General features: G+C 36.4%; 1 protein-coding gene and 2 long non-coding RNA genes across 5 annotated transcripts; 2 read left to right on the top strand and 1 right to left on the bottom strand.

Moving 5' to 3' along the window:
* Window positions 1-801: 801 nt before the first annotated feature.
* On the bottom strand, window positions 802-14,746 carry LOC131520271 (uncharacterized). Of its 3 annotated transcripts, none has more exons than XR_009266015.1 (4): window positions 14,683-14,746; window positions 5,325-5,439; window positions 2,317-2,447; window positions 802-2,221 (listed from the first exon to the last, which is right to left on the bottom strand). It is a non-coding gene; the product is annotated as an uncharacterized LOC131520271 (long non-coding RNA). The 3 variants fall into 3 exon arrangements; XR_009266016.1 differs by lacking the exon at window positions 14,683-14,746 and adding an exon at window positions 5,539-5,594; XR_009266014.1 differs by lacking the exon at window positions 14,683-14,746 and having other exon boundaries at window positions 5,325-5,574.
* On the top strand, window positions 7,597-10,328 carry LOC131520268 (class A basic helix-loop-helix protein 9). Its single transcript, XM_058744358.1, has 2 exons — window positions 7,597-9,038; window positions 9,151-10,328. The coding sequence occupies exon 2, from the start codon at window positions 9,170-9,172 to the stop codon at window positions 9,974-9,976; it is 807 nt and encodes a 268-aa protein (XP_058600341.1). The 5' UTR covers window positions 7,597-9,038; window positions 9,151-9,169; the 3' UTR covers window positions 9,977-10,328.
* Window positions 14,747-14,821: 75 nt separating the features above from the next.
* On the top strand, window positions 14,822-16,583 carry LOC131520272 (uncharacterized). The gene is made up of 3 exons (XR_009266018.1): window positions 14,822-14,898; window positions 15,040-15,109; window positions 16,014-16,583. It is a non-coding gene; the product is annotated as an uncharacterized LOC131520272 (long non-coding RNA).
* The last annotated feature ends 6,251 nt before the right edge of the window (window positions 16,584-22,834 follow it).

Genomic DNA, 22,834 nt, shown 5'->3' with positions numbered 1-22,834 from the left:
GACCAACACTCGTTTAACTAGCAGAGTGGGGGTAGATTGTAGATCTGGGGCAGGTTCTGTTTGTTCTCTGAGGATTTGCGGACAGTTAATTGGAATGAGGACATGATTAATCCTATAGTTTTATAGTCCTTTCTGACAGTGTTTGTATTTAGGTTGAAAAGTTGAAATATATTAAAATTGCCAAAGTTTCTGTTTTTATTGCATTTTTAAACAATTAAATGCAGCCTTAGTGAGCATAGCAGGCTTCTTTAAAAACATTTAAAAATCATACTGACCCTAAACTTTTGAACAGTAATGAACCATCAAAGTAACCTCTTGAGTTCAGATAGTCTCACAATATAATTTCTACTAAATTAGATTTATATGTTTCCCCCCCCAAAACCTATTTGCTGGATGTGATTTGCTATTTTTAGACGCTTTAAATTCCATGCATTCTCTTAAATTAACCAGAGGGGGGCAGACAAACACTGTTATGACAATTAGTATCTTTAGTATAGCCGTAAATATAGCATTGTATTATATGCATTGTTAGATCACATTTTTAATTAAGTTGTAATTGTTTATTTAACTTAGAATCATAAAAACAACGTTGTTTTTTATTTTATTTATTCATTGTTTTATATAATAGGATTATTTTTATTGTCCAGTGGCATACAGAGTCTGGCATTCCATTCATTATAATAAAGCAGGGGAAATTCTTCAACTATTTTTAGCATGTTCAAATCCTTTGAAGTGGTCAGATTTCTCAGGATGGAATGACATGGACAACAACCTCTGTGAACTCCTGTGTGAACTCCTGAACTGTCCTGAGTGTTGACAGCAAAAGCTACCAAGTTCCACATTTATGTGAAACCAAAGTAGCAGTAACTGTATTTTCACTTCTTTTTTCATGTGTTAAGAATTCTCTCTAGCCTTCCCGTACTGCTTGCGTAATCGGCATTGGTGGACCTTTGAGCAAAACAACTCCAATTATAGCACAAACAGTTGATGCATGACAAGTTTTTCAGACATGTGTTTTAATAGTGTATTCAAAACATCTTTTATGGTTGAGCATGTCAGAATGTGTTTTTCTATGAATCTCTTGGACTATCACAGCTGAAAATAATGTTATGTGTTTTATTTCAAAGAAAACAAATATGTGCAGTAAAACTATCATTCTCAGTATAAACTGATACTTAAATGAGAAAGATGAAGAAATTTGAATACGCTTAGACATGTAATGTGTTTAGGTGCAATTGTTTTAATGCATATATCTTCAGGGCAGTCTGAACTATGAAGAGAGGTTACAACTTGCATTCCTAGGACATAACAAGTATTACCTACAGGCCATGTCATCGCATCTTAAGTTCTGTCAAACACAGACTCCAGCCAGAGCATAAATCACATAACTCGGCTCTAGTAATCTAGCAATTTAGCAACCCTTGAGTGAAAGGCTGGTTCTTTTAATTGCACAGAGCCGCTCAAATAATGCTAGTCCTCTGTCTCTGTAATGCTGCTATAAAGGTATTGGGGCGACTAGCCTTGAGCATGCCATCTTACCACTGAAAGGCCAGGAGTGATTTCATATCCCTTGCGTCTTGTCAACATGCTTTCATCTGAACCCCAGTTAGTATCATTAACAGCTCATATTTCACTCTTCTGGAATGTTACAGTTGATACAGTACTGTTTCAAAAACAAATCTGAATATTAAGAATTTGCTTCAGTATGGATCAATTCAAACTTGTTTAATTGTAATGCCTGTGGTGTTGTTGTGAAGGTGCACTCGCTTTGGTAAATCATTAGGGTTGTTTACTTGATGTCAGACATGGAAAAAATGAGGTGCAGGCAGTAAAAAGTCAGTTTGACTCTTGCACCCACTGGCTGTCACCATGGAGACAAGCCCATCACAAATATAGCAGTACTTAGTGAGACAGCTTTCATCTTAATCCAGGTAGTATTGTCTTCATGCGCATGCATTTTGATGTGCAAGATCAGATTATGTGTTATAGCAGTAAATGTTTAAAAAATAAGGCCTGCAAGCATTACCAGTGATACATAGGGTATAAAACCAATACACTTACACACACACACACACACACACACACACACACACACACACACACACACACACACACACACAAACACACATACAAGACTTCTTTTCTTTTGTGCAGTTCTTCTCTAGCTTGCTTCTTCGATTGGTGTAGGATGTATTTTGAAACAGTTTTCACTCCGATATTGCTAGTAAATTCCAGAAATAATTACAAATAAACTGCAAGTAACACATTAAAGGAATAATTCATCAAAAAATTTAAATATGCTGAAAATGTACTCACCTTTAGGCAGTTTAATATGTAGATACGTTTGTTTCTTCATCTAAACAGATTTGGAGACATTTAGCATTACATCACTTGTTCATGGAAACCTCTGGAGTGAATTGGTGCCGTCAGAATGAGAGTCCAAACAGCTGATAAAAACATTACAATAATATTTTTCCTTTGAATTTAAAGTAGAAAGACAAATGCATTTTTCTTGTACAACACATCAACAATCTTTGTTTTTGCAACTTTGAACATGTCTTACAGTGTATTTGTCTAAACTATTACAAATATTGTTGACTTTTTGTTCTTCTTTTGAAAGTCACTTTGGATAAAAGCATTTTCTACATGTATAAATGTAGTTGTAATGTAATTTGTAGTGCTTGTACATTATATAATGGCTTTGTAAAATATCAACAAAGATCTGTCTTCATAGAAGAGTGAATGAAAGCTTGTATGTATAGCTTGGTTTTCTTTTCTAACTCTGTCTGAGAGTGATTCATTTCTGGGCCGCCTCTTTCTTTTACATCTGTTGATGGAACAGAAGCAGCCAGTGCTGTGAGTCAGGGGACGAAGAGAAAAATCAGCCCATCCTCCCCTGACAAGACACAACACCCTTCTTTAACATAACCTCATCAAACCTCAGGCAGCCGTGCCAGCTAACAAGGGGCGAGTGCAGATCAGGAGGCATGTGTCAACAATGTACTGTTTTACTCTTTTACAAGGGCCATGGAGGTCCCAGACATTTCCATTACACCGTTACATGCGCCCGCAGCGATCGTTTGGGAACCCCCTACTGTAAATTAACAGTATAGCTAATCAAAACAGACTAAGAAAGGCTGGAAGCCTTCATAAGCCTTTTGTTGTTTTGAAATGAATGCACTTAGCCAAAGGAAGGATTGTGATTGTTAATTTGTGTTTCTTGTACCGTTAAATCTTTGAGAATGTATATGAGCATGCCTGACATGTTGTAAATGCATTTTTCCAGCCTCGACCCTGCAGAAAGTATTGCAATTAGTTGAGAGCGGAGTTACTATAGTTAGAATTTTTAATCCAGTTTTTTTTTTTTCAGTTACTTATTTTTTTTGTTGTTGTCAGATTTCAGTTTATTTTTGTTTTAGTGTTTTATTTATCTTATTTTTAGTTATCTTAGTGGACTATTATATTAGGGCTTCCAAAGTTAATGCGCTAACCAGTATAAATAGTTTTTTTAATGCCACTAAATTTTACAGCACAGTTGTGCACAATGTTATTATAGTCGAGTCAATTGTATTTGTATAGAATTGGATACAATAGTCAGAATTACTTGTTGATTCACTGCTATGATTAATATGACGTATATCATGGTTTACGATATCGATTGTTTAGTGACATGTTAATTTCCAGTTCTATAGTATACTGTCTATCAAAAATGAAAATGAAAAATAATTTGGCATTTTTATTTAGTTTTAGTTTGTTTTGGAGTCATTTTAGCTTGGTTTCAGTTTTTCCTAGTTATAGGTTTTATTTTTATTTCAGTTAACAATGTTTTTGTCAAGTATTCTTTATAAGTTGTGAAAGATGCGCAATATTAATATAACTGCTTGAACACATTTAAAAACAGAATAGCACAAATGCCAGGACTTTCATTAAAGCATTAGTGGCTGGTAGCCTACAGTAACATAGAGTCAAAAAATGTTCTAAAGAATGTTGTAACGAATTCATGTTTTCCATGTGGACCTCTAATTTCCCTGCATACTTCTCAAGCCTCACCACCCCTTTAAAAGCATGTATCTAAATAATTGTGTCACTGTCTTCTAATAACTGCCAGAAAGCAGCTTCTCATTATCTACCCTCAGACTCAAGATTTACAAATCTTTAGACAATTCACAATTATGGCTGGGCTATCTCTGCTTCTCCCAACGAGCGCATGGCTATCTAAAAGGACCTTGATTTATACATGGCGACTGATAATTGCTAGTGTCTTCCCATTTGTCAAGAAAGGACTAGGCTGGGATGGGTTTTAAGAGCATGCTTGAAGTTCTCCGTACGAGACAATTAATCTGCCAACCCTTCTTGTAAATCATCATTGTTTATGTACATCACTTAGACTGGGGCAGTAGGTGATTCAAGTGTGCAAATGTTTCCATTACAAATGAATCACACATTGCTGGTTGTGGAGTGCAGAGAATCACACTCATGGAGTGGAACAACTGACTTAATATAAATTCTAGGAGGTAGAGAAAATGAAACGCATATTTATCTTGTGAACTAGTGCGAATACTGCTTCAATACAGGGCTGTGAAAAATCCAGAACGGAAAAGTTGTCTCTTAAATTAATTTAGTGTATCTATCTGTCCACCTATCTGTTGGTCTTGCATTTCATCTGTCCATAAGTTCTGCAAACTTTTAAATGTGATTTTTTTTTTTTCCAAACATTTTTTTACACTTCCAACTTTGCTTTTCATATACAGTTAATACTGTACTTCCTTATACATTCAAATTCAATTCTGCATCCTGTTTGCTTCCTTAATTCAAAATCAATTTAAATTTCAATTTAAAGGGCAATCTCAGTTTTGTTCTAATACTAATAATGGATCTGATGAGCTGGGAATCAATTCTTATTGGTTTGAAGGGCAGTTCAGGTTAAGTGTCCTAGCTCCAGGGTGCTCTTTAACCTTTGACATGGCCATCAACAGTTCAAAGCTGTTACTATTAAAAACCACTCTTTGGCTGACGGGTTAGATATTGGGTGACACTGAGGAAATAATTTTTTTTTAAAATTCAATAAGCATTTTAGATATAGCTAAATGCTGTTTTTGTTGTATTGTTTTAAGAAAAAAATCCTGTTATTTTAAGTATTTCAGTTCCCAAACCTTGCAAACAAACCCCTCAATTACCAAGTACATCAGTCTCTCCTTTCTGTGCTCATGACCCCTAATTTTTCCTCTCATGGTCATTGAGAAAAAGCGCCAAAAACAATTACACTGACATTCCCACGCTCTCCTCTGTCTGGCTGCGGTACGTCTGTTTTTGTCTATACTTACCTTGGTGTTTTCTGTTGCATTTGGGGATCATTATGTTTATCAGGTCAACAAAGCTGTCCGACATCCAAAGTCTGATTGATTTTATTCCCATTTGAGTGTAAAGTCCCAAAGGAGCCTGTAATTAGCATGCAAAGGTTGTGGCATTTTACAACTAATTTCAAATTATAGAGCAAACACGGTATGACACAATCCAGAGCCCTGTGTTTAAACAAACCTGCATTTTGGATTATAATTGCAGAACAAGAAAAGGAAGAGGATGTTGTAATTCCCACTCAAGCAACTATATTTTCCGCTAACAAAAACTGATTTGCCTTTCACTGGAGATCTGGAAAACACCCCACGCCCATGAGGGACATCAAGTCAACACATCTATCAGTCAAAACATGTTATACAGTAGCTAAATGACTTGAATAACCATTTTCAGCTACTAGGAAAGAGGTTGTAAATATGTATATGCTTTTTGTCTTTTTTCCCCCATTACAATGTAAAACTGCAGATGAAGGTGCAAATAAGATACGATTTCTGTTATACGGTATGTCTGTCACTGTAAATGTCTGAATAGGCTTGGTCCGGCTGATTGTGTTATGTTAAAAACTGGATTGAAAGATGGCTTAGTCACTGTAGTTTTGGTCTAACATAAGCCAATCTATTGCATTGTGTGCAAAATATCAGACGGACACCTAAACCTACATGGCTGAAGTCATGATTGGGCAGTAAAAGTTGGACAGGAAGGAAGCAATGTCTGAAATGGCGTCTCTTTCTTGTTTAAAGGTTATTGCACCACCACCCACTGCTGATATGATCTTAGCTGTTAGAAAGCACTCTTGAGTCACTGGTTTGACTGGAGGCTTGAAAATGGTAAAATAAGTACAGCCCAAGAGAAGCAGAACACTTTTGCTATTTTGACCTGACAGCAGGTCTGTCTATAGTGGCTTCCTCAGTTCATTGTGACTTTATACCATTCTCTTAAAGGGATTGTTCAGTCAAAAAGGAAAATTCTGTCATAATTTACTCACCCTCATATCAAACCTGTATGACTTTTTTTTCTTCTTCTGCAGAATATAAATGGAGCTATTTTGAAAAATATTGGTAGCCAAACAGTTTCTGTTCCCACTGCATTGTTACATTATTACATGTGTTAAAAAACAGATATTTATATTTTTTATGTTGGAAAATACTGGCATACAATGCATACATTTATTAGTTGAATGTTTCCAAGACTAGCAAAAGTCCAAAACATTGCCAAAGTCCTGTTTTAAGCATACAGTATGTCTTAATATTTCTTTCTTTTTAATAATTTTGGGTATAATAGCTATATAATCTTGACTCTTTCTCTTGATAAGAAAAAGAGAAATTCACATGATTTTATTTATATTACATGAATTTTATTCATAGAAAAAAAAAAATCCAGTGTTTTGTCAGACAAACTTGTTTTGTGTTTTGGTCTGATGTAAACTCTTTGTCCTGAAGCAAAACGTTACATTAATAGAGACAAGTTTAAAAGCACTGAGCTGAAGATTTCATGTCATGAGACCACTTTCCAACATCGTGGTTAGACACTCCCATTTCTTATTCACACCAAATACTAAATAATAGAAGGAGGTCAGCTAGTTAAAGTTTCACACTATTGTCCAGAGGCGGACAGTAGTGAAGTATTTTTACTCTGCTGTAAAAGTGTCTGTACTTTATTTCTAAAGGGTGTTTTTCTTTAGAAAACTTGACTTCACAACATTCCAAAGCATAATATTGCATTTTTTACTGCACTACGTTTTATATTAAATATAATTTAATACCTAATAATTACATTAGAAATCTATTACTTTCTTACTTTTACTCAAGTAAAAGTAATTCAAAGATTTTACTTTTACTACATTTTTAATGTTCTTACATATTAAAGGTAAAACAAACAACAACTTATTTATGAAATGTAGTGCAGTAAAAAGTATGACATTATGCCTTGGATGAAGTAAAGTTTTCCAAAGAAAAACACTCAAAGATACTTTTTAAATTTACTTGAGTAAAGTAAAAATACTTCACTACTATCCGCATCTGCTATTGCCCACTTTCAGTACAAAATGCATTTTTGGATTACAAAAACACATCTGAGTTCAAGTGGAGGATACACAAGCTGTTTGTGAGTGAGAATAAAAAGGCAACCGAAGCCCTTAACTCACAGTCATCACAGGTAATAATTGTAAAATATCTGTGTTCCTTTTCCCCAGCTTTGAAGTGAGGTGGCTACTGTCTGTTCTTGCCCCGCAGGAAGCGCACATTAGATTTATGACTTTGCAGACAACCAAATTACACTGTCCCTCGCTGCAGCCCAGGAAGGCCAGTAATCGCTTAATACACAACAGCTAATTGTGGCCATGCAGAGATATGGAGTTTATGTGACACATGATAAGTGTTTTTCCATCCCTTTGGCAGAGAAAAGGTGTAAAGGCAAATTGGTAAAAGAGGCTTATCTGATAAAGCTGTAATTTGTCATGAATGTTCCCATTTTTCTCTCAACACCCAGGACACACCTTAGACAATCCATCTGGATCAAGGTGGAGGAAAACTAGGAATGCATTATGAGTGACCAGTGTTCATAATTATGAATTATACACTGCAGGATTGTACCTGCACTTTCATAGTTATGCTCTTAAAAAAGATGGTGTAAAGTTTCTATAATTGTAATCATAGTGCATATGGTTCAAGAAAATCCTTTAATACTGAAATGGTTCTTTATGCTGGAGATAAGGGTTCTGTATTCCCACTCTTTTTTTTTTTTTTTTTTTGAAATCTGTAACTGTCAGAAAATTCTTTCAAAGCAGCTTCTGACTTTTTTTTGAGCTCAACCATCCAAAGGCAGACAGGCACATTTGAAGCGCTTCTAAATATGTCTGCAAATTTGAACTTTTAAATTGTAACTGGTTGTAAATTGAAGAATCCTAATCTGGTTAGTTTAGAACTCCTTTTTCTTAAAAGAATAGTTTACCCCAAAATGCTAATTGTGTCTTAATTTGCTTAGCCTCATGTCATTTATTCATTTTCATAATTGGAGCAATTATATAATAAAAATAAAAATTCCAAAAGGGGAGTCCAAACCTGTTCCTGCACAGTTTAGTTTCCAACTTTTATTAAACACACCTAAATAGGCTAATTGAGGTCTTCAGATTCTCTAGAACTTCCAGGCAAGTTTGTTGGAGCTAAAATCTGCAGAACATTGGTCCTCCAGCCGAAGAAGAACCATTTTGGGGTCCCCAAAGAATCTTTTAGTAAAAAGTTGTTGTTAAAAGAACTATACTTTTGTTAAATGTTCTTCATGGAACCATGGATGCCAATAAAGCACCTTTATTTTTAAAAGTGTATCCCTCTATAGTGTCACACAAATATGAATGAACCCTGATTCCATAATTTATGAGGAGGAAGCATCTGTAATATCAGTATATAACTGTCAAAACCAAACATACACACCTTGGAGTTACGTGCATCTGTCAGCTTTGCAAATGCCATTCCTCATTTTCGGCACGGTTTAGTTGGAAAGATCAGATCCTGTGTGTTGAGGAGGTGTGTCAAAGCCTGTTGACTGATGTCTACGCTTGCCTGGAGGGCACTTGTAAACACAGAATACACCTTTGCTTATAGGCAGCTGGCTCACGTGACACATCCACAGATTGCCTTTAAAAACCCCTCTCGCCCTCTCTGAGACTGACAGATCTGATCTAGAAGGTGAGGAGAGGATTTCAACATGCAGTTGTTTTGCAAAGCTAACTGTTTATAGTTCACACAGGCCACAAGAACTCTCATCTCTCATACCAAAGCTAAGATTTGCATTTCGCAGAGGACAAAAGTTGACAACGATGAGTCTGAGCAGCACCAGTACGGAATCTGAAGTTTCAGAGGATGAGTTGGAGGATTGTCCTTTGGGTGAGGATGACGACAGTTGCAGCGAAAGCCCTGCAAAGATTTGTTCAGAGCACTCGGTGTCATCCGGCCCCAGTGACACGGAGGGCTTCAAAGCGGCTAAGAGGCGTACTCGGCCCAAGCGGTCCAAAGCACGGAGAGTTGCCGCCAATGTCCGAGAGAGGAAGCGCATCCTGGACTACAACCAGGCCTTCAACGCCTTGCGCACTGTCCTCAAACATGACCTTAGTGGAAAGCGTCTCTCCAAGATTGCCACTCTCCGCCGTGCCATCCACCACATTTCAACACTGTCTTTATATCTGCAGACACATTCAGACAGTGAAGCACATGCACCTCAGTGTACCCATACGGAGTGTTACCGGCAGCCAGAAGAGAACATTTCCTTGCCCAGGAAGACAGGAACTGTCCAGGAACCGATGGAGACCTACATTCCCCATCAGCCAGGGCCTCTCAAAGCTTCTCCAGAGATACCTCCTGGGATTTTGTACCAGGACATATCGATCTCTGTACCATCCCCTCACTACAGCCACTGCGCAACCAACAGCCATGGACACTTCAGTCACCACTGGGAGGACCAAAGCAGTGATTACTACAGTGGAGGACCTGAAAATCAACATGGGACGACGGTCACCTGCCATCAGAACCATATGGAGACTTACGCAGACTCTGCTAACCCATCTTTGGCTTGGCAGCTGGGTTACCTTCAATATCATGGATACCATCAATCGCTGAGTATGCACTGACTTTTCTCATGCTAGAGTTATGCTCAAAAGCATTAGCAATTTGTAAATATAATAATGTGAAGATTATGTTTGGATCCACTTCTCAGGTTAAAAAAATATATACTGTATATTACAGCAAATGCCTTTGAAAAAAATCTGTACATTCTAGATTTTGTTAGTACTTAATAATTCATACCATTTTTTTTCATATGCACAAATCCCCAAATAAAGCAGCTTATTATAAACCTGACTCAAACCACCGTAGTTAAAAGTATAAATATCTTTTAAATGTAATGCATTTTATGTACTACTCCTACCAATATGACATAACATATTAAGTGCAATCAAATTCATTTTGATTAAACCATTAGAACACTGAATAAGATTAATATTATTTTCATAATGAGACCTGACCCTGATCCATGTTAATATAGAAGTCTGTTCCTGCCTCATAGTAAGTGATGTCACAACTGAAACTTTATTTTTCCTCATTGCAATTTAATTTCTCCCAGTATAACTTTGTCTCACAATTTCACTATATACTAATATGACTTTAAATCTTGCAATTGCAGCTTTGTGTTTTTCTACTTTATTTCTAATAGTTTATCCTCTTATATTTCACAGTGTTATTTGACTATTTATTGTTTTTATAACCTGTTTTATTCTTTACTTTGAGTAGCAGGTTTTCATATGTCAAGCATTGCTGCAGTATGTAGAAAAGTCAAGAGTGCTAGTAATGCAGAAAATGTGAAAACTGAAATTCTTTGCACTCTTGAGGGAGGGAGAAGACTGCAAAATTCCTTTATGGAATGTGTTTAAAACAAATATATAATTTCTGTCAGTGTCAGTTAAACTTTGCATTGCATATTGTGGCATTAAGCTTAATTTCTGTTATTGTTTATGAGTTATAATTCTTGCTACATGTCAGTATGGATGTCATAATTTTCCCACTTTGCTGTTAAACAAAGTGGCCACAGTCAATAAATGGTTACTGACTGGTAATCAGGTTTCTATTTTCAAACTTATTTGTTCTGTAATCATTCTAACAGGATTTGTTGTGCATCTTTGGAAACTGACTTGATGCATACACCAAAATGCATTTCCTCTTTAAGAGCCAGAAAGTCCTTCTTAAGATGGTTTTCAGGCTTTTTGAGATTTATTTAAAATAATATAACAGAAAAGTTATTCCTGCAGAAGGGGGCAGTGATGGTCTCCCCCTCAGGACTGATAGAAGGAGGTGATTCCAGTAAGACGGGGGGACGAGGAACAGGAAGAGCTCAGCGCTCCCTCAAGGCAGATATGACTCAGCTTTGTCTCTTGATCACGTCCAGTCAGGGGAAATTCAAGTTCTGTTCCTCTCCACCCCCTTCACATGGTGTGATGACATGTTTCTCGCTCTTGACAGAACTAGCAGCCAAGTAACAACTGCCTATTTTGTACAGTAATTTCAAAAGCATTGCCATTTGAGTCAGTAGGGCTCAAGTTTAGTCAGACTGAACTAAATAACAGGTTTAGATTGCAAGGAAGAATTGTGGGAAAGTATTTGTAAATGAAGTCATGCCAGACACCCTATGAAATCTGTGTGTTTTTGACTTGCAGGTTACTATGTTTTTAGGTCATTACACAAGTGGGCCACTTGAGGGCAGCAAACACACACAAGACGAGTCTACATCGCATCATGTTTTTATTCAAAAGACACACAGTTTAGATTTTTTTTCTGAATTCAGTTAACCTGTATATTTTGGATTAATCTAGCTGAAATTGCAAGCTGTTATTGGATTTAAAAGCGAAGATGATCAAACAATTCACCCCAAAATTATAATCGCCTCAGTTTCATGTAATTTGTTCTGATCTGTAAAGGAGTTATTTTCTAACTTCCGTATATTTTGATGCCATTAATAGATTTGAGTACTAGTTTGAAATAACATGACAATGAGTGAGTAAATGATCAGAGTTTTCATTTTTTGGGTGAACTATTCCTTTGACCTTTAGCTTGCGCCTTCTCAAAATCCTTTGCCATTGCTTCAGATGTACTGTACCACTGATTTGTATTAAACCCCCACACTTGAATCCCATGATACCATTAGCACAAAGTTCACATTTATTTTTACTTAAAAGTCAGACTGCCCACACGTCAAGGGCTTATTATCATTTCATCAAATGGCAGGTGGAATAAGTTCATGTCTTTGCCACGAATCCTTTTAAGGCCTCAGTTCTCTGAGAACCTTCTTTCAGACATTTTATATGACTAATACAGCATGTCAATGGGAGCATAAACAGTTTAAGACTAACAAAAGCCAGCTACGGCATAGAAGACAGATGAATCAATCACCAAATAAACAACCCTGTGAGCAGCAAGTCTCATGTTTTTCAGAGTCCAGCTGACACTGGAGTGCACACACTCCCTGATGGATTGGGCAAAGGCTTCATACTAGCCAGCTAAATGACAGATTGCACAGTGACAGCGGAGATGATCACCTTCGGGTTCACTGTCTTGTACTGAGGAGGTTGTTTGAGCTAGTCTGGTCTAATGAGCCCATTATGGGCTTGTGTCATTAGGCTCAAGACTAAGAAAATGACCTATGTGACGCTGTTTGAATGGAAATTAGGATATTGATCAGTGACCTACAGTAACTCTAAAAGGGTGTTTATACTGAGCAATTTGCAGCAAGGTTTTTTATTTTTTATTTTTTTTGCTGCTTATTTTGTAAAAATAGTGTATTTATAACCATGTGAGTGACAGCAACCTGTGGGCATGTTCAGCGATACAATAAAGCTTAGAAGAATTTAACTTTATGCAAATTAGTACAGATTTGATGTGGCAAAGTCAGTGAAGTTCGATAATCTAATTTCTGCATGTTTAAGCAAAACAATATACTGGGAGCAGTTTCACTCTTCTATATGTTTTGCCTCTGCCCACACACAAATCTTTGAAAAGTTTGGGGTCAGTAAGATTTTTTGAAAACAAATGAATACTTTTATTCAGCAGTGATGCATTTAAATAAAAGTGACAAGTTTATGTTATAAAGGAAACTTTCTATTCACCTAAAAAAGCATAGTTTTCGCAACTATTTTAATCAACCTAACTGTTTTCAACACACATATGGCTGCTATAAATTCAACTTTGCCATCGTAGAAACATATTACATTTTAAAATTACATGCATCTTAACATACAATACAATTCTTATATAATATTTAAAAATATTACTGTATTTTTGATCAAATAAATGCAGACTTGGTGAGCATAAAATACTTTAATATAGAGCAATTTTAATTTAATATATAATTATTATAAAAATAAATGATGCTTGGAAACCTGCGTCAGACATTGACAACATTCTGAGTGAGTCCGATTCACGCATTGATAATCGTTCATCGTGTTCATGATGATGTATTATGCGCTGCTGCAATTTATGTACAGACACTTCCTAGATCTAGAAAATCGATTCTTTGTCAAAGCAAATGACTTTCTTTTTTTTTCTGCCAATGCATCTCATTTGTAAAATTTGATTTGTAAATCTAGACTTTCACAAGCTATTTTCACTTATACATCTATACAATAATGTTAGAGCATCTAGCAGTAGGAGCGTCTAGTAACACGTTATATTGCTGTCCTATACGGTCTTTGTGAATCTCAAATTATGATTGGTCATTACTCAGCATCTTTCATTAGACCATTTCATTAGAAAGTAACAGGAAATCACTGTGCAGAAAGTGGGTTAATGGGATTGGAAAAATTACATTGTTAAACAGAGTTAAACTTACATTGGCCACAAGAACATATGCACTAACTGCTGTGCTACGGCTCAGCATTTATCTCATTTCAGATATTCTTTATATCTTTTCTCTTTTTCTACTTGAAGTTTCACTGGAAGATAAAAGCAAACAATAAATTACAACCATCAAGGTAAATCAATTGGGAGATGGGGTCACCTAAAAATCAAAAGGTACTTTCAATGCTGTTGACTGTAGTTCTGGCACAAGGTCTAACTTAATTTGCAATTTGCTCCAAAAATAATCCATGGATGAATAGAGAGAGATAACAGAACAAGGCTATGGCGTGTCCACAGAGAGATATTAAGTATTTCCATCTCTTTTTTCACACCCCCTCCCTTCCCCTTCCATGAATTTGTGGAGGCCAGTCAGGAGATTTGTGTGAGAGCCTGATACAGAAACCCCGTCTGTTCTGCTGAAAGTTTTTTTTTTTTTTTTTGAGTGTGTCCTTTACCTCTTACAAAGTCATTCTTGTCATTGAGCTCCTGTGACAGATCAGCACTTATTCCCACACCTCAACACACACACACACACACACACACAGTTATACATGCACAAAGTCGATTCTTTGATTTATTGCCTTGAGGGCAAGACACAAAAAATATGCAGAGAGAACTTTTCTCCACAGTGCTGAATGGATGACGGCAGGAGACAGAAGTGACATACGCATCAACCTGTTCTGTCTGCACAAATCTTAAACCTTTACTGACCACTAACCTTTATCGGTTCCAGGTGATTGTTTTGAGACTTATTTGAAATGCTTGCTGTTTTCATAATGACAGATACGCTACACACTGTAAAGTGTTTTGTCAGGTAGCCTAAAAATGTGATTGTTTGGTAACATCTAAAGTGTTATATTATATTATATTATATACTATATGTTAAATCATTATACGTTACATTAAAATAATAGTTTACCCAAAAATGAAAATTCTGTCATCACTTACTCACCCTCATATCTTTCCACAACTAAGTTTCTTTAAAACAGGGCTGTCCAAACTCGGTCCTGGAGGGCTGGTGTCCTGCAGAGTTTAGCTCCAACCCTAATTAAACACACCTGAAGCAGCTAATCAAGCTCTTACTAGGCATACTAGAAACTTCCAGGCAGGTGTGTTGAGGCAAGTTCACTGAAATAATTATTCATTGAATTTACTAAATTTTTTTAAGGTAGGTGGTTGCAATCAATTTATTTTAGCTACATTTAAATAAACAAATTTAGTTGACTAACTTTCGACATATTTTTTTTTGTATTAAATGTAGCTAAAATAAATAATTTGGCGACCACTTACCTTAAACAAATTTTTTCAGTGTTGGAGCTAAACTCTGCAGGACACTGGCCCTCCAGGACCGAGTTTGGACAGCCCTGCTTTAAAACTATGTAAGTGAAACATAGAAGAAGATATTTTGAGAAATATCTCTTTTTTTTTTTTTATACATACAATGGAAGTCAAAGGTCACCAAAACTGTTGTAGTTAAGTTTGTTTCTTTATTGGAACAGATTGCAGCCAATCAGAATCAACCTGTCTTTAAGGAACTTAAAAATTTAAAGCAGCAGACGGTGAAACTCCAGCATGTGTTTACAGTATAATAAACAGAACATTATCGTCCGTTTGTGTTGACTAGGGGTGTCGTGATATACCGATATTGATGATAATTGTGATATTCAAATAATGAAATATCAATTTATGCTAGCCCAACATAAAGAGCAAATAGTAGGCTATTGATAGTCACACATCCCATAGTGAAACTCACCATCGGTTACACTGAGAGTTAAGTGAGCCTGTCAGCACAAAAAAGCCCAGTTTGTGCCCCATCACAATAAAGACAGGGTCTGTTAATCATTAAATAACAGTGGCATAAACACATGGCCAATCCACAGAGACGTGTCAGATCTGGGCTGACAGACAGTATGAATTAGTCATGCTCTGTACAGGGAAACGGACAGCGTGTTATTTCAACATGACACTCGTTCTCTGAAATTTGGACTGGGATTGTGGCGTTGATGCCAGTGTAATGTGGCAGGCGTATAGGAGGAGGTGGAGGATCTGTTTGAAATGTGTTTAAACATCAATGAAATCATTTATAACTCACTTTGTCATTAGCATATCACATTTAATTAAAAAAAAGTTATAGGTTCAAGTTACGTTGTATTATATTCCCTGCATTTTGAGAGGATGTCAAAGGTTTTTAGCCTTTAAAATTTGCTTGAGATTAAAGCAATTTTTTCTTTCGGGCAGCAGACATGCACTTTTAATTTAACTCCCACTTTCCTGTTTCAACAGGAAGTAAGTCAACAAACAATTCAGGACAGAAATTGTGCTGTGAAAGTCATTTTTATGGGATTTTGCGCTGTGCTCCGGGCAGCATTAGTCGATTCAATCTCAGAGACAGCCGGAGTCATTCAGCCCTCAGTCACAGTCTGTTCAGAGCGGCGCGGCAGGAAGCGAGTCTGGCTGAAGATGTGTTCCTCTGATGCTGCCGTGGCTCCAAAGAAAGACGACACCTGATCTTATATCAACCTGCCAGAGCTCCTGACTGATATCATTACCTTCTTTTCTCCATTGCCTTTTATCTTCCAGGGGCATTTAAAAGGTTTTGCCATCTGTCCAAACTATAAATGCACCGTCCTTGAATCTAATGTTTCCTATTCTCTCTTCCTTTGTCCCCATCTCAAGATGGTTGGTTCTTCTTTAGGCTGTTGCTGTTTTCTCTCTCTCTGTGCTTTACGGGCACTCAGGCAGCTTGAATATACAGCGGAATCAAAGTGTTTGGATATTTAAGTAACACTTCATGTCTGAATGTCACTGCGTCAGATAAAACGTAAAACCAGGTGGCATTTATTTGGGAAAAGGGGACAGCACAAACATTTAAATAATGTCTCATAAAAATTAAACCTTTAATTAATACATAGGAAGAACTTTTAGAAAAAAAATATGTAAATCTAAATTAAAATTTTATTATACACCAAGTTTTTTTTTTTTTTTTTGTCTTTTATGCTGACAATGGCTGTATTTATTTAATAAAAAATGTAGTAAGAAAAGTAATATTTTAAAACAATATTACAATTATTTGTCATTCTGCTCATTAATTCTCTACACATACATATATAACACATTATTGAGTAGAATGACAGTCTTCTTACATAAAAAAAAAAACAAAAACAAAAAAAACATCAACACCACTTGCTTAAAGGGATAGTTCACTCAAAAATGAAAATTCTGTCATTAATTACTCACCCTCATGTCGTTCCAAACCCGTAAGACCTTCGTTCATCTTCGGAACACAAATTAAGATGTTTTTGAATTCTGACACGGAAGAGAAGAAATTGTTGAAGTCGTTATTTTTGTTTTCTTTGCACACAAAATGTATTCTCTTAGCTTCATGAAATTAAGGTTGAACCACAGATATCACATGACTATTTTAATGATGTCCTTACTACCTTTCTGGGCCTTGAACTTGGTAGTTGTGCTGCTGTCTGGAGGCTCAGAAAGCTCCCAGATTTCATCAAAAATTTCTTAATTGTGTTCCAAAGATGAATGAAGGTCTTACAGGTTTGGAACGACATGAGGGTGAGTAATTAATTTTTGGTGAACTATCCCTTTAATTCCAAGAATGGCTCAGAAAAGTCAATGTAATTCATTTGTTTAGAGATGGAGTCAACTTATGCAATGACATTCAGACATTTTTATGTGTTGCTAATATTTTTTGGGGCTACTGCAGTATGAGCTGCCACTCAGGCTGTGTGGTGACAGGGGCTGCTCAGAGGAAGCAAGTGTAGAGGTGTTGAGGTCAGTGCTTGCGGGCATTGTGTGCTGCCTCTCCTCAAGCACCGATTCTTATCTCTTTTTCCTCCCTGGGGACATCCAGCTTTGCCTATCTGCCTGGCAGGCAACACCAAGGGGATGAACCCAGCTGCTTGGTGTTATTTGTAACTGTGATATGCCAACCAGGACAGCATTTACAGACAGCCTGCAGTTGAAATACTAAGGATACTAAATACTAAACTGCTTCTTTAATGACAAACACTGCAGGGTGCTTATTATGTTTACATATTGTAACTATATAATATGTATATACTACATATTGTTAACTATTATAAGGTCATTATGTGATGTAGAAACAATTTTCTCTCAGAAATTGCTAATACATTTTACAAACAATAACACATTAAACAAAAACTGAACAAACAAAAAAATTCTATTTTTTATTTGTAACACATACCTCAATAGACTTTATTTTAATTGCAACTTAAAAAAAATCAATAAATTAAAAAAAAAAATCAATTAAAAACATCAGTTATCAGCATGTGGATAAATAGATTTAAAAATCTGCAATTTGACAATTAAAACCAATCATTTCATAAAATGTAGATATTGTATATTGCATTTTGTATTTTGAGTTTACTTATTTTTCTGTTTTTATCAATTGACTATTTTTGATTATCAAATTGCATATTTCTCTGTCCATTTATTCATGTTGGTAATTAATTGCTAGATTGATATATCAGTTTTTCAGTTGATTTATTGGTTTTCTCACTTGAGTTCTTCATCAATTTATCTACACGGACATTTTGAGGTAGAAAAACTAAAATACAATTTTCTTGTAAAACATACTTCAGTAATCTACAGTGTATTTTTTGTGGCTCATTTCCTTTGTGGTGCTTATTAGCATGCATATGATATTACTAGTATATTGACTGTTTATTAGTATTTAAAGAAAAGTTAAGATTAGTTAAGAGTGAGAATTGGTCCCCTAGCTATAGAGTGAGCATGTTTTTTTACTTTGTAAACAGTTTTTATTTTTTACAGTTGTGTTGTGCACCTTTTGGACTGTTTCTTATTTGATTCATCATGTTCTCAAATGATTATTAAGTGTTACATTTGGGCCCCATACTCTATGTACAATAAATCCTTGAACATGTCCAGCTGCTGCAGATGATGCAATGCATTTGAAGCAAAGAGAGTTTTTTGACAGTATCTCTTTATTAGATTCAAGTGACTCCCCTTTCTACTTGCTAAGACTAGACCCTCAGTCTTTTCTCAATGCTTATTTACCACAGAGCTGCCATTGGCCAGACGCACGGTGATAACCTTCAAAGCTCTGCGATCCAATCTTCCTGCACTCTCTCATTTGCATGTGCTGTGCCTGGCCTGATATGTTAGAGCATTTGCTACATATATCCACTTGACTTTTATGGCATCCTCATAGAGTAAAGCACAGCGCTCAGGGAAAAGCAGCTCAGGCCTCATCTGTCTATGAATTGCTGCTGTTCCCCAGAGTTAGTGTCTACAGCATGCCATGTCTGTGTTAATTAAAACCAGAGAGTAAAAACAGCTTGTTAGCACCCACCGGGCAAGTGGAGGGGTTGTGGTCATCTGCTTGACATAATCTGTAATTGTAAGCAAGGTTGAACCATGAGATGCAGTCATGTAGAATCGTCTAATTGACAATAACCAGTGCAGACACAGTGTGGTTATTTTTGTGTTCACAGGTCAATTAATACACAACAGGAATCATGAGACTCCAGCCTGGTAAATTGTTCTGCTAGAGCAAACAGAGATGCAAGTGACTCTCCAGAGAAAAAGCCCTGATATTACCATCACTTCCAAGACAATGAGGTCTGTGTCTTATTATTTGGGCCTTAGGCACTACAATCCATCCACTCCTCCCAATGTAGATTCCTAGTTCATGAACTGTTAACAATATTGAGAGAGTAGGCATGCACTAATATCACAATTCTGGTCGATACAAATGAGCAGATTACAAGTTTCGTGTTATTATATGATATTGAAATTATTCACTGCAAAATAAATGGTGTTGACACAGTTTTCACACAGAAATAGCTATTACATTTCACAAATAATTACAAAGAATGAGCAAGTTACAGATTGAATTAAACATGAAGTTTTGAAGAAGTGCTGAAATAGTATTTTCTTGTAAAATGTACTCCAGTGATCTTTTAGTAATAATTTGTAATAATAATTTACAACCTATATACAGTATATATACACTACCGTTCAAAAGTTTGGGATCAGTAAGATTTTTTATGTTTTTAAGGGAGTCTCTTCTGCTCACCAAGGCTGTATTTATTCGATCAAAAATACAGAAAAAAACGGTAATGTTGTGAAATCTTTTTGCAATTTCTAATATTGGGTTCCTATATTAATATACTTTAAAACAGAATTATTTTCTGTGATGCAGGCTGAATTTTCAGCATCATTACTCCAGTCTTCAGTGTCGCATGATCCTTCAGAAATCATTCTAATATGCTGATTTATTATGAGTGTTGAAACTGTTGTGCTGCTTAATATTATTTTTTGGAACCTGTGATACTTTTTTCTATGATTTTTTGATGAATACAAAGTTAAAACAATGAACACACACACATATATATTTATACAACTAATACTTTACATTACAACATTATAATGTAAAGTATTAAAAATAGATGTTCATTTTGAGATTTGTTTAGTGTTAAGTTATATTTTGTTTTTAAAAATGTTAAGTTGCATTTTTAATGAACATTAATAAAGATTAACATTAGGTGTGTATTAAATGGTGACAAATGTCATGTCACTATCATTTAAAAAAAAAGGAAAAGATTTTTGTTTTTAAAAGACATTTCTTATTTTCATCAAGGCTGTATTGACAATAAAAACAGTCAAATTGTTAAATATTACAACTGTTCTATTTTACCAAAAAGCTACATTTTCAGCAACCATTACTCCAGTCTTCAATGATCCTACAAAAAAACATTGTAATATGCTGATTTTTTGCTTATGCATGCACAGCAGAATATCCAATATCAGCTGATACATTAAATTATAAACTGTCTAACATTGGCCAGTAACTGATATGGAACACATATATTGTGCATATGAGTGTTTTCTGTGCAAGTCTGGGCATTTCTGCAATTGACTTGCTTTGCCAGATTGGTCTGTAAAATCCAAACAGGAAGGCTATAGGAAAACACTGAGAAAAAAAAAATAGGACAGAGAAAGTGATGCAGTTTGTATCAGTGACAAATTAGATTTATTTTTCTTAATTCTTGACCCACTGTTCCATTCTGATGCAGGAACCTATTTCCCAGAGTGTGGTTCTCATTAGGGAAAGCAATCAGGCCGTTCATTAGCTCATGGCGCAAGATGGAGGGCTTCAATCTACGAGGGAAACGGCAGCTGAACTGCGTTCTTGCGAATTCTATGACCCGTGCAGTTTGCTCAATCTGCAGAGCTCCATTTATAATTAATTGCATGCACATTTCCTTCCCCTTTTGCCCCCATCCCACCTCCCCATTCTCCAGCAACTGTTAAGCCAGCCTGAGGCAAAACTATCGATTAGAAAGCAGAACTCGCGGAGAGAGCTGAATGTTTCAATTAAACATTCATATTATATCTGCAAGTGGAAAGCTTCCCATGCACAGAAATAATTTCCTGCTATCTTCATCATTACATCTCCCATTCACATTTCATGGAATAACCTTGTTTCGCTGCACTCATTCTTTCAGATTATATTCTCAGCTACCTCCTCCTGTGCTACATGTTAGGTTAGATTAACGTTTGAAAGGAAAACTGGGTTTTGTTGGTAGTTTGTCAGCTCTGGCTGCTGTTAGGATGGAGTTTCTCCCAGCTATTGATTTGTTATTAAAACATAGTGCCCTCAGGCCTGTCAGATAGCGAGAGTGTGAAAATGAAAGCCGTCATCACCTGTTGATTTCTCCACCGGTGTGGAGGAGAGCGAGTGGAACCCTCTCAAGCTTTGGTCTTTGTGACAATTATGGAAGCTTCTTTTTGCCATGGGGTAAAAAAATAATAAAGGTAAACGTAAAAGCGACTTTTTATCTCACAATTCAGAATTTTTTCTCTCAATTCGGAGTTTATATCTCACAGTTTTGTCTTTTTTCTTGCTAACTGCAAGATGTAAACTCTGAATTCAGGGGGAAAAAGTCAGAATTACAAGCTATAAACTCAGACTTGCAAATTAATAACTGTAAAAAAGAAAAAAAAAAGTTAAGCGATTTAAAAAGTCAAAAAGCTACACCAACTACTTCAGACATTGGTCGGAAGATAATAAACCCAAAAATGCACTATGACTTGTTAGTGTAGGTTTAAAGATGCAACCCTTTCAGCTCACCCACTTTCTACCTGACATTGCAATGTCCCTAATTGGTCTCTAGTAGAGCCCTTTGTGGCTGTTTGGGCCACCATCTTTTCTCTAGGGATCTCATTGTGAATAGGCTGCCTTCCAGCCTGCGTGCAGTCCAGGTTCTTCTCTCCACAGGGAGGCCTGTGTCTCCTCATTACCAAAGGAGACGGCATTCCTGATCGATTTGGCTCATTTGCTCCCCTAGCTTAAAAACCTCAAGAGTCAGCCTGTGTAAATTGGCCCTTAGTGCAGCTCTGAGTTTTATTTCTTTACTGTTGCACTGTGGATTAAAGGCGAGGTTAGGAGTATTGCATGTCATCCCTGAAGACTTGGTGACAAAATAGAAGCAGTCACTCCAGGAGTTTAGTGGGGGAAACAAAAGCAGTAGAACAGAGTGGAAAGTGTTCAGTTTAGTTTGGAAAAGCTCAGGTTTCAGCACCGTGGACAGCTCCTGACAGACTTCAGCTCGTGCTCTCACAGGGTGAAATGGAAAGAACAGGCAACTTTGCAGGAAATTGCAAAGACTGCACAAAACTCAATAAGGTGTGAACTGAAGCGTTCGATCAGAGATTGTAATAACAATAGCCTGAGAGCGCAAAAAAAAGAGAAGATGACCGAGGCATTTATCTTCCTTCTTGTGTGTCTTCCTTTTTCCAGGGTTGTGCAAAATTCAGAATTGAAGAATTGGCACCCTTTCAACTTATGAGTTTCAATTTGAAATATATTGGCCATATCCCATATCTGTCTATCTATCTGTCTGTCGGTCGGTCGGTCTGTCTGTCGGTCTGTCTTGTCTGTCGTATCCATCCATCCATCCAGCCGTGCACTCTTAACCCGGATTAGTTGACTTTACTAGAAATTCGCGAGGAAACCCGTTGCACGAAACCATTTTAGTTTTTACACAGGGTGAAACTAAACCGGTTCAGTTGTATTAACATAGAACCTTAAGTTCATGCAG

The sequence above is a fragment of the Onychostoma macrolepis genome, chromosome 15, assembly GCF_012432095.1.
Source record: "Onychostoma macrolepis isolate SWU-2019 chromosome 15, ASM1243209v1, whole genome shotgun sequence".
In the NCBI taxonomy this organism is placed as follows: Eukaryota; Metazoa; Chordata; class Actinopteri; order Cypriniformes; family Cyprinidae; genus Onychostoma; species Onychostoma macrolepis.
This window is presented reverse-complemented; position numbering and strand designations above follow the sequence as displayed.

Excerpts from the sequence above, each read along its gene's own strand:
- LOC131520268 (XM_058744358.1), top strand. The coding sequence starts at position 9,170 with ATGAGTCTGAGCAGCACCAGTACGGAATCTGAAGTTTCAGAGGATGAG.